Raw genomic sequence first — 12,462 nt, 5'->3', positions numbered from 1 at the left:
TCGCCGCTGGTGAAGCTTACAAATCCTGAAGGTGACAGCAGTGGATCCTGCTAGCCTGTACTGCAAAGCCACTTTATTAGTGGTCAGCCCAAAGCCAGGACAGCAGCAGTGATGCAGACAGCTTCTGAGTAGAATATTAAGACAGTAATTTGCTGCCAAACTTCTCTGAATTTCTTATGTGATTTTCAAACCCAATATGACCTTTGGTAAACTGCAGATATTTATGTAAACAGGGATTTATGGTCCTAAATATTCCATTTTTTCCTGTTTGTGTTGTGCATATCTGATCAAATCTGTACATGCTTCAGGGTTTTATACTGGAATCATTTTTTCCCCAAATGAATGCAAACAAATGAAAAAGTAGCCACTAAACTTGTCAACTGCCTTGTTTTTAAATCCAGTGGAAATGGTAAAAGTTACAGCTTTTTTTTTTCGGAGGTTCAAATGCTGCCTGGCAATAATTGACTTGTTTTGCTCCACATTAAGTGGTTTGCGGGTAAAAACAGAGTGAGTAGCGCCATGCAGATAAACGCAGAAAATAGAAACTTCAAAGCAGATACATAAACCATTTTAGTGTCAGGGTGAGCTGGTAGAGTTTTACGATTGAAAATTGTGTAATTGCACAGTTCAGAAGAAGAAAAATTGACTTCTATCATTGAGACTGTACTTTCTTTAGCTACAAGTATATGAAAGAAGGTCTACCAAAAAGAAAAAGCAAACAAGCTTTGGACTGCAGGCTTGGTCAGTAGAGTTCAATAAAATTGTTTTTGCCTGATCTTAGATGAAACGCTTTCAATATGCAGCTCCCTTTTCCTCAGGCACAGGATTTATTTTAGTCAAGTACAATTTATCTTTGATCATATTAGAATTTTTGGCTTCAGCTGTATGGTGTAAAGTGGCTTTAACTACAGCACTGAACCACCAGGGCTTTCAGTTGATGTGGCCTTAAAGCACATAATCTATTTGCTATAATTAGTTTCAGCATCAGTACGAAAGGCTGGCCATGTGGCTAGCGCCGTCTTCCTGGGTAATTTCCCTCATATCTGCTAACCACAGCACCCTGCCCACTATTATTTTCTCCAAGGGCTGGATGACATTTGGAATCATGGTGTAGAAATGTGGGTTCACACAGCAAAGCTTTTGGCAACCCAGCTTTACCACAACAGAGCTAAAGAGGGCAGATAAAGGTTATGAATTTAAGAGTTCTAACCTTGACCGGTTATAAAAGGTCACTGCTGTTTTTGTAGGGAGTTAATTTACAAGTTGCTTCAGAAAGTCATGCTTCGTATGGTATACATGTTCTGTTGCAGAGTCTGACTTTTGAATACCAAGAATAACAACACTACTTACTGTTTACATCAGTAAAGATGTACAGATGTTCGTACACATTCACATTCATAGCAATAATTTAATTATTAAACAATTAGAAGTTGTCAGAAATTACAGTGTATAATGAATTGGGTAGTACCAGTAAAACAAGGCTTCAAGACTTCTTCCAACTAAATGTGTCTAACTTCGCTGCTTCTCAACTCAAGGACAGCAATCTTTCAGAAGACAAAGGGGGCAGGAGCACACTGATTAATTTGCAGTCTTTAATTTTACAATCACTTAAGGGCTGTGAATTAATCAGTGTGTTTCTGTTCCTTTTGCTCTTCTCTAAAAGTGACTAAATCTGAATTTTAGAATAGAAAACAAATTTGAAAATACAATCCACATAGTAAAAGTGCATTTAGTGAATCCTCAGGCTTGCTCTAACTATTACTATAAATACAACTAGCAAATCAATAAATTCAGCTTCTCTCTCACCCGCTATCTGTGGCTCAGCACAATTGCTGTAATGAATTTAGATGCTAAAAGTAAATAAAATGAAAACTACTAGTTATTCTCATTTGACATCCTGTTTCATAGTCTTAGGAGCATGAAAAAAACAAATTTGTGAAGACGTTTCACCTCTCATCCGAGAGCCTTCTTCAATTCTGAAAACAAATGGTGCCCAGTGAGTTTTTTCCCCTTTGGAGGAGGTCATTGACCTACTATTGATCATGTGCGTCATCACGAGTCAAGGTGAGAAAAAAGGCGTGGACAATTACAATCATCAGGGGTTGGGGGGGAGACCATAGTAAGACCTTGCCTCACTATATCATGTGCGTGATTGGAGTCACCTGAGGCAAGGTATGAAGCGCCTGGGAAGGAATCTCAGGACTGCATTGTATGCAGGTGGCTAATAGCTGGTGTTGTAAGCCACCGCCTCTGTTCAGCAATGGTCATCCACAGTGGATATAGATGGCCTCTTTCACTCCTCTCTCAAACCATCTGTCTTATTGGTCCATGCACTTGTGGAGTGGCTGGAGTGGCATTCTGCTATGTGGAGATCCAAGCACTTGTCACTGCACTGCATGGCACACACTACATTGTTTAGCTTGTATTTGGGAGTTTTGTCTTTGAGTTGACAAAACGTTTTTGTCTAAGGGCGTGGCTGGGTCTGAAGTGCACTGGGATGTCATGGTTGGAGAAAATTCTCCCGAGTTTCTCAAACAAACCTGCTACATAACCAGTGGAAATGTTCGGTATGTCATCCTGTTTCTCCCTAGTTTTCTGTGAATCTTTGTGGACTTCTGGTGAAGTGAGATGTCTTCAAAAACTTAAAAAAGTCTATGTTCTTTTTTCAAGCTCTTAGGAGTACCATGAATGGATGACTGAGAACCTACACAGACATCCAGCTCCATACTGCGTAATATACAAAACAGTCTTTGCTGCATTTGCAGCGGAAAGAGTGATGAAAGTATTTATATTCAAAACAATCATCATGTATAGTAAATCCTCTAATGGATGTGCTTGTCAATTCCAAATAAAATAACATTTCCTCACAGCGGTCATTCACTACAATATAATAAGAAAAGAAGTGGATATATTATTAGTGGCTTATTAGTAAGCTGTGACAGTGTGAGAGTGAGTCACCAATCCAAGTAAGCAGAAAACTGAAACCAAACAGTGCTTAATTAATTTTGGTCATCAGTATTTAATGTTTATTATCTGTGCTTCCCCTATTGGGACAAAACCAAATATTTCGTGTTTAAAACTTGCATATTAATACCAAAGATCAGTACTACATACACATAGTATATAATGTATACTTTTAGTACCAGAGAAGAAATCAGTGGTTAACACACAGCAATCTTTTGCCACCACAAAGGTTGTTAGCCACAGTAAAGCAGAAGCAGGTTCTGTGGTCCCCCTGATGTATGTAAGTGTGGTGGAAACCATGAAGCGCCATAGAAACTACAGCAAAGAGCTGCAAAAACCAACGCCTTATAGTCATAAAGAGTTATAAAGATATTAAGAAATAAGCGACAAACAACAAAGACGCTTTGTCACCTGAAATCTGACTGAAACAGAGTTTAAGTGGTGGGTGTAATGCAGTACACTGTTATCAGCAGTAACCATACCTTATTAATGGCACAATCATTCTGACAGACTAGACGTGATCTAATTTACTTTTGTTTTCCAGGTTGAACATAGAAAATTAACATCTTTTCACTGGAAAGTTTCTTATCTAAATCTCCAGTTACATGAGCGCAAATCTACAATCAGCTCATGTCGCTTTTCATTTCCTGTTTTAGCGTGACTTAACTTTTGTGACTCTATAGAAAAAAAGTGAAGAAATAAATAAGTTTAAAAAACAAACAATCTACCGCAAATTTTATGGATTGGTTCTTTTTTTTGTAATTCGTCCATTTGACAAAAATGAACTACTTTCTAGCTTTCTTTATGCACTCAGGGTCGTGTGTCAACTGCATCAGGGTATCCTTTAAGCACAGATCATGACTGGGTTTGAAACTCAAACAGAAGCAACTGTTGCGATGCAGCAGGAAATTACATGTTGCTAAATCTGACAGGTGTGTTTGGAAAATCACTAGAAAAGTGCTGAGTCATTATTTGTAACTTGCAAAGCCAGTAGCTTCCATAGCCACTCCCACAGAGTTTTTTTTTTTTTTTTACAACTACATCTCTCACAATAGCAAGCATGCACTCTAGATATGTGTCCTTGAATGGCATATTGAGACCTCTGTGGGCTGCAGCTGGCAGCTGAAATTGACCACTGATCCCTCACTATGCAGCTATCACATTACTAATTATGTATTATAAACATCACTGCTCACCATGCTTCAATTGAGAATTAAAATTGTGTCCCCAGACTTAATTTGGCTTAAGGCAAAGGCACAACACACTATGGTTTTATTTGAAGGATCCCTAATGAACAATGCTTTCTGAACTCTTGTTTGTAGTTAACCCTGACCTTTGGCCTCCCTGCTGCACCCACATGCCAACAATATCAGGCTCCACACAGCCAATTCAAGAGCATGCGTGCAGAGGAGAAACGCTGTGGAGATCCCACACCTTAAACCTCCTTTCCTATAGGTGTCACTATACGCAGACGCCCCACCCCCACCCCACTTTTCACTCTACTCCTCATCCCACCCACTAAAGCTCCGCGAAAGGGTGTGCTTTTTGAAGGCTGTATGAGGCTATAATACAGCTGCAGACAAGTCAAGTCGCCACTTGGTTTGATACCCCGGGAAAAAGCCTACGAGGCAGAGGGGGAGCATACGCACAAGTGTCCCCCCCCCGCATCCTCCGTCTGAGCTCAGCACAGGGTCTAGTCTCTCCGGACATACCGTGGAGATGCGGAACACACGGAGGTTAATATCAAAAAGTTGGTGTAGTCGGGGCACACGGTGAACACATAATGTGGCAGCTGCCGTGTAGCTTCTATTCAAGGTCAGTATCTGAGCTCGGCCGCCTCACGGACGAGTGTCTTAGGTAGGAGGGGGAGAGAGGAGACGCTGAAGGGATGCCGCTGTGCCTCGTTTACCTCCAGCATCAACGATGACATCTTCCACCGAAGAAGACGTTGATAGTCAATGACAAGGAAACGGACAAACTTGTGAAACGCTTCTATGAAGAGCAACTGAGGTTACTGGGCTGTTGTAAAAGGAAAAAAAAGACACTCTTTCAGCATCTTGGCGTTTCCTGCTTTCTTTCCACAACGGCCTGTGCTGGAAGCGGCTGTTTACCTGGCTACAACAAGCGAAGAAGTCTAGCTAGCTAACGTTAACTGACATAATGAGGGGTCTGGTTCGGTTTCGCTTTGGTTCAATGTCAGTTTGACGGACTGACTGTCAGAATCTTCTACGGTTGAGGAGTTTTAACTAACGCGACACTACGAAGTGATAATTGGCACAACTTCCTTAAACTTCCCCGGCTTTTCAAGCTGACTTGTTAAAAACAAAAAACAAACTCGTATTCATTTTCATTCAAGGTCGCCTTTATTTTTCGGCAATAATGCCTTCCAGGACTGTGTCACACGGGTCTTCGGGCCGGCTTCGTGGACTGTTCTTGATGATGGTTTTAGTGTTTCTGGAGAGCTCCGTGTTTACCCTCGCATTTGCCAGCTCCGACCAGCATTCTCCTACCACGGCTCACTCGGACGGCCGCAAAGCGACTGACCATGGCAGTCACAACAACACTGGAAAGGCTTTCCCTGTGCTAGACTTGAACTACGAAAACGTACGGGTCCCGTTTGAAATCTCATTATGGGTCCTGCTCGCCTCTTTGATGAAATTAGGTGAGTGTATTTGACCTGTCAGTATGAGTGCAGCCTTTTCAGGAAATACCTGATTTACTGTTACTTATTTACCCAAATTCTATAAGTGTCTCCGACATCAGGTAACTTAGGTGTCCCATTTGCAGCCAGTTTTTCAGGTGAATATTTATATTATGAAAAACATGCAGAATTACAGTTCATAGACAGCACATTTGAATCAAAAGAGTTGAGTTAAAGTGCAGATTTCCTGGTGATCAGATAGTAGATCGCACAGATAAATCATATGGAATGGAAGTTGTCAAGCAAACCAACCATAATCGTAAAGCATCATCTCTGACCCCTAGGCCATCCTACTTGTGTTGTGCATTAATAATGACTCTGGTATGCAGACTTAACTAGTTTGCTCAAAATAGCTCAGCTCAGTCTGTGAGAGGGCAAATCAATATTGCTGTTCAGGAAGATTACTCATCAGATCTGCCAGTGTCATGTGGTGAAGATGTTTAAGAGCTATATTCACTCCCTGCTACAATGATGACTAAGCAACCTGATACAGCAGTCTGGATATTTAGTCTTCAGCACAGTGGGGCCCTACCTCTACCTTGCAGTATTGTCCTGAGCGACGTTTCAGAAGCAGCTTGCTTTTTTTCCCCCCTTACTGTTTGTGTTCTCCTTTATACTGTCTTTACCATCAATCTCTCCTGGCTTTCTGCTTTCTACAGAACACTGCATTGTCCTGAGCCATCTCTTTTTCTTTTTTTTTAAAATTATGAGAGCCAGCAGCTTGTCACTTGCCTGTGACATCAGGGGCCTGACTGAGCAGCAGCCTGTAGCCAGGGAGGATACTGCCTCACTGTCTGGGCAAGAAGCCCAGTATCTCAGGGGAGAGGACAGGAAGAGGGTCCACCTGGCTTGGGTAGCTTACTTGTTAGGATGCAGCTCAAGGACACAGAGTAAAAATGATAGATGAGCATTACCAGAAAGTGAGCAGAAGGAATGAGGAAAGTACAGAAAGTCGAAGAAAGGCAAATTTTAAAAATGAGACTAGATGAATGTGTAGGCTGACAGCAGCAGCGGACAGTGGTGACCTTAAGCCTCCGATTATCCCTTGACTACTGAAAATGGGGTCTGAACGATTCAAAGTGGCTGCTACCCTGCTCTGCCTCAGCCGTGTCTCTGATTCATGTTCACTGAATTTATATCTTACAAGCTAAAAAGCATATTCACAGACCATTTGTCTCTGAAGCAACCTTGACTGTGCATGGTGCCTTTTCTCTGCTTTTTTTTCAACTGAGTACTTTACATAAATTGATTATAGCCACCCCAAAATCTTTTCACATGAATCAGAACCAGGGGATGCAATTTAAGTGACAAGCTGCCATTACCATAAACACTGATTAAGAGTCAAAGCCTTTATATTCACAAGGCATCTATTTTTGTCTCTGTAATCAGGCCATAAACACTGTACCACAAATATGATATCTTATCTTGTGACCCCAAAGCTAATTCCACTGGAAGTGCACTATATAGTTCTCATAAAAACATGTTGTCTTTGTGTTAAGAGCAAGGCTGTGTTTGCAAGCATTCATTTAAAAAAAAAAAAAAAAAAAATTTTAATCAGCAAGAAAAATATGCTTTAGCTGAATTTTTTTCCACATTTAGCATTCGTGTAATTTGATACTTAGTAGAAATTAGATTGCAACCTGAACCTTATTTATTTCTTGTAGGGAAGAAAAAAAAAGGAATAAATCCTAACATGAAATGGCCATTGCCTTTTTTTTTTTTTTTTTTTTTTTTTTTTCTTCTTAGTTTTCAGCAAATTTGTGATTGTGTGATATAGGCTTTGTAGTGTAGTGATAGATAAAAGAGTAAAACAATACCAACACAGATTTCCTCTCATAAAATAAAAAAAATAAAACAAGCCCCCGTGGCTGCAAAACATTGCAGTTCTTCTAGCAGTCCCTCAAGGTTGGCTCATAAAGCAAGTGTATCTCCACAAACTCTTATTTTAAAATATTCAACCTTAAAGTAATAATAACTCTAAAAAGAACAGTTTTGGCCTATATGGATAGTTCCCTCTCCTTTTTAATAAGTTGTCTGCATAGTGGAAAAAGGGGTGTGACCGCTTTGACTGACAGTTTTCTTGACAAAGAAAACTGTAGACGATTGGTGTTTGGGAGGCCCTACCTCATCTAATTTTAGTCTGTGAACCAGGCCTTTCCTCAGTTTTTGTGTTATTTGTTCACTTTAGAGCATTTAAATGGATTTATCAGACAAATAGCTGTTAGGGTTACAGGGCAGGAAGTTTGTTTTCCCTCAGCCAGAGTTAAATATTATTATTTTATTAGCCTGTGTCTTAGCAAATTAGCAGATATTTGTGTCTGTGTGTTGTGACATTACAGTTTCTGGAGGCAGCTTGTTAGACAACATTAGCTTATAACTTAACACTCCACCCTCCCTCCAAATATGGTAAGTTCTGGTTTCAAAACACTAGCATTGCAGTGGCCAAGACGCTAACAGTGAGACGTCAGAATTCAGAGTCCAAAACTAAAGAGCGATGTCATAAAGGGTTTTTTTTGTTTGGTTTTGCTATGGTTATGAATCACTGTGGCTTAAATGTGTGCCAGGCTTTGCCATAATATAGAAACAGGTTATAACTTTAAGTGAATGAATGCATGCATTTCCATCCCTCAGAAAATCCCACATTGAGTGGGCATGTATATAAGTGCACGGTTTTGTTGATGTTAACTAAAAAAATATGGCCTTGTTAAACAATGAGAAGTAGAACATAATCAGTGCCAAAACTCAACCCAGAACTCTAGCAATTAATAAAATTGCTGATTGTGTTACATTTCATTGTGGTACCTTCTCACACTTTTAACTGTTTTCATGTCTGTGGTGACGTCTTTGTCTCCTTCCTGTTTTTAAACTTGAGGGATTGCAACGTTGTGGTTTGACTTGTTCCCTTTTGTGACTTGTAATCACTAGAAACTGTGTCTTGATTCAAGATTCTGAGGCTGTTAGGCTAATTTGTTTGCTTAGTAAATGATCCCCCAGATGACGCTCACAATATTTTTTTTTTTTTCCCTCTCATTGTAGTTTTTTTTTTTCTTTTTCAGCTACTATATATTGTTGAAGCAGCCTGCCAGAGTCAACCAAGGCCTGTCTTATAAGTAATTCAAGTTGTAAAGAGTGTGTGGCCTAAGACATGATTCTTGATTTTTGCAGTAGAACTAAACAAGTTGTACTGCAAGAATCAAGGATTGGCCAAACACTGGATAGATATGTGCCTTAGGTTGTGTGGGAAATATTCACATACAGAATTTGAAACCAAACCCTTGGCAAAGAATGACTCACTCTGTCACAAAGTCTACTCCACATACCTTTATGATGTTATTTATTAAAACCAAGCCCAGATTGTTTAACAAAGAAAAGTACTGAACTGCCACACTTACAGATAAATGTCTTTGCTTAAAAATGCTTACAGTAAATACCAGGTGTGTTCATGCAAAAAGCCTTTAAAGCAATTGGACATATTGACCAACTAGTTTAATGGTTTATAATCAGCTATATCTCAGTTTAATTTAGAAAATTGCCTCATGGGTAGATAAATGCAATAAACAGCCATAGACAGAAATTTGCTTTACTAATATTTTAAAGTAAGTCACGGCAAATTAGGCAATAGGATCGAATTTTCATTCTTTTCTTTTTCACTGCATTCAGTGTTTAAAACCTCAATCTAGTAGTTTAAAAACCTGTGTTCTCTGACACTAGTTATGCTTACTAAATTGTACTCACTTGTTATAGTAGAAGACAAAACTCAGAAACATATCCTTGCAAGGAAACCCCTGCGGTTGTTTTGTGTAGATATGACGTCAGGGATCATACTAAATTATACCACCACAAGGCCGTAATAAATAATTCAAAAACAATGCTGTGTTCCACAAGCAACTTGACCCCAATGGTCTGCACTGAACAATAACTCACAACAACTTTTATACAACACCTATTTTAGTGCATTGCACTAAAATACATGCAAATCTTGGCCTCACTGTGAACGCCAATGTTATGGTGTTGGAAAGCTGCCTGCCGTATCACAATTACTACAAAGAGGACCAGATGAATGTCACTATTTTAAACAAAGAAAATCTTTCAATATGTTTGCTATCTTTTGTGGCTGCTTAATGCAGCTGATTTGGTTGCCAGTGGTTTGTAGTAAGTTACCTGGCAACAGGGCACACTTCCTGGCTTTGGGAATGACAGTGTAGTTCATACTAGGCAGTACTGACACTGGGTATACATCCAGAATTGAAAGAGCTGTTACCCTTTGCTAGTTTTCAATAACCTTGTTGCATAAAGGCTCCCAGGAGGCAACGGGGCAAGGACACAGCAGCTGCCCTTATTGAAAAGCAGCCATGAGAAACTGCCTGATCTTCTACTTTAAGAACATGGCATGAAAAAAGTCTTTTATTATCTTACAGACTCTATGGCCCTTCAGACATTTATTTCCTACATACCCATGTCTTAATCATGATAGAGTTGTGTACCAGCTTGTGCCAGTGTTCTTTGAAGTTCACTTCCCTCCTTTTCTCTATCTTATCTTCTGTGTTATTGCCCTTCATTTGATGATTGCTGAAGGCCATAGTTGGAGTTGTGCTTAAGAGATTTAACAATGTGCTGTCAACACTTAGCTTAGGATGGGTTGTTCAGTCTACTTTAACTTAACCTTTAGCCCCCAATATTGCATGTGTTAAGAATTTTATATTTAGAAGGGTCTGTAATGATACTGGCATACATGTCCAGCATGCACAGTCACCCATGAATGATAATGGCACATTTAGAGTTTCATTCTTGGGTCCAGTATTAAGTTTGCCTCTGCTCAATGCACCAGCAGAAATACATTTATACCATACAGTTGTGACCTGTTTGCCCTTTCCTCAAGTACCATACTGCCCAACATTTTATCAAAGGGCTTTGTGTTTCTTTGCAACACTCGGCCATTAGAGCAGTTTAGAAATGGTTTGCAGGGGTATTTCATATCCTTGAGATTGAACTTTTCCTTGTTTAATTTCCTAGTTTTATTCTAGATTCAATCAGCGTCAATCAGAAGAGCACTTTGCAGAAGGGATCTTGGGACTGTTTGTCTTCTATTAATACCACTGCTGGCTTCCCACCCTCTTACTTATGTTATCTTTTGGAAAAAAAGAAAATACTTTGGAAAAACTGTACATGTGATCTAGATTGCCTTTACTCAGACTCACAATTGGGTATAATGAGATGCTCTTTTTGTTGAATTAGAGCTCTCTCCTGGTGTGATGAGAGGTTTAGACTTGTAAAATCTTTGTATGACACTTTGTGCTTTCTGTGTGAGCATTGCTAAAAAAAAAATCATATTTAGTTAAGTTACAGGACCGTGTTAAAGTCATGTGGCGCCTCTCATTTTTTATGTTTTGATAGGAAAGTGGGAAATGGGTGAAGTGATCTATTGAAATGTGCAAGCAAAAATGGAAATGGGTATAAGATGAAAATAGTAAACTATTCCTGAAGATTAAAGTAATCTTCAGGAATAGTTGTCCAGGCTTGAAGAACATTCAAAGCTCTCTGGATTTTGGCTGCCTTTTGCATTGTTCTTTGCCAAGTTAACACAACAGTCCTTTAATAATGTTGAGATCCCGGCTCTGGGGAGGCCAATCCATGACTGACAGTATTCCAATGTATGTGTGTAATGTTTTGGGGTTTTGGGGGGGGGGGGATTTAATACAGTTTGGGATCATTGACAGCCTGAGAAATGAAACTGTTGATAATTAGATGCTTTCCAGATGGTATTGCATAATTCCATCAATTATGAAAAGCCCCAATGCCACTGGCTGAAATGGCTGCAACAAACCATGGCGTAGGCTCCACTGTTTTACTGATGGCTCAAGATACTGTTGTACCTCTCACCTGAAGTTCTCCATTTATATTGACAATGGTTTGAACTACAAGTTTTTTTTGATCGCCAATTAAAGTGAATAACATATTAAGCATACTTTATGATTTTAAATTTAAAAGCATAATCTTCAAAATTACTTGAAATGGTTGCAATTATTTATGCATTATCATGGAAGCAAAAGGATAAACGGATATGACCTACCACAGTTGTTGGCAGGCATTTTTATGTAAAATGTTATCATGGGTATTAATTCTGAGGAAGGCCTTTCACTTTAAATTCTGTTCAGCTGAGTACCAATTAGCTTAGCTGGGGGTGTGCAGGCTGATTCATGTAATTTGATGTCCCCACACTATAGTGTAGTGTTGATGCCTGCAACACGTTTAGAAGAAGCTTTGTAATTATGTAACCATATCTATGGGAGTCGTGTTGTAATCACCAAGGTGCGAATTTGTGGTGCTAATTTAGCTTTAATTTCGAAGCCTCTTAAGAGCACATCGACCCTCTCTTCTGAGAAGACACTGTGTTTTGAAAAATTCCAGAAAGAGCAGCAGAATTTCCATCCTGCTCACATCCCATCCTTTTGGCTGAATTTTCATAAAGTTCTTGTTTACTGTGTTCAAGCAGTTCTCATAGAATACCTTTGCTGACCCAGTTGGATACTGAGCCTCCCAGGAGGTTTAGGTGACGCTCTTTTTCTTTTTATATTAAGGTTATTTGAAAGAGCAGCACTTGAGTTCTGGCATCTTATCGTGGGGAAATGAAGTCTTCTTAGACCAGTTAAGATAAAGCCTCTAATCCTGCAGCTGTGTGACGCACAGACATGCACTTGTTGAGCTTTCTTTTGCTGAAACACTGTTAATGTTGTGCTTAAGCTGCCCTAGTGTGAAACACACCAAGACCACCCTCACAAATGCCCAGCTTGTAACTT

At 39.6% G+C, this 12,462-nt stretch overlaps 1 protein-coding gene across 2 annotated transcripts in view; it reads left to right on the top strand.

The window, feature by feature from the left end:
* The first annotated feature begins 4,476 nt into the window (after nt 1-4,476).
* Nucleotides 4,477-12,462, top strand: part of slc9a1a (solute carrier family 9 member A1a) — a 29,730-nt gene continuing 21,744 nt past the window's right edge. For both annotated transcript variants that reach the window (XM_039619452.1, XM_039619451.1), the window contains exon 1: nt 4,477-5,626. In XM_039619452.1, coding sequence (XP_039475386.1) covers nt 5,344-5,626 — 283 coding nt within the window. In that variant the 5' untranslated portion in view covers nt 4,477-5,343. The remainder of the gene's footprint in view (nt 5,627-12,462) is intronic.

Source organism: Oreochromis aureus, linkage group 11 (assembly GCF_013358895.1).
Source record: "Oreochromis aureus strain Israel breed Guangdong linkage group 11, ZZ_aureus, whole genome shotgun sequence".
Classification (NCBI taxonomy): Eukaryota; Metazoa; Chordata; class Actinopteri; order Cichliformes; family Cichlidae; genus Oreochromis; species Oreochromis aureus.
This window is presented reverse-complemented; position numbering and strand designations above follow the sequence as displayed.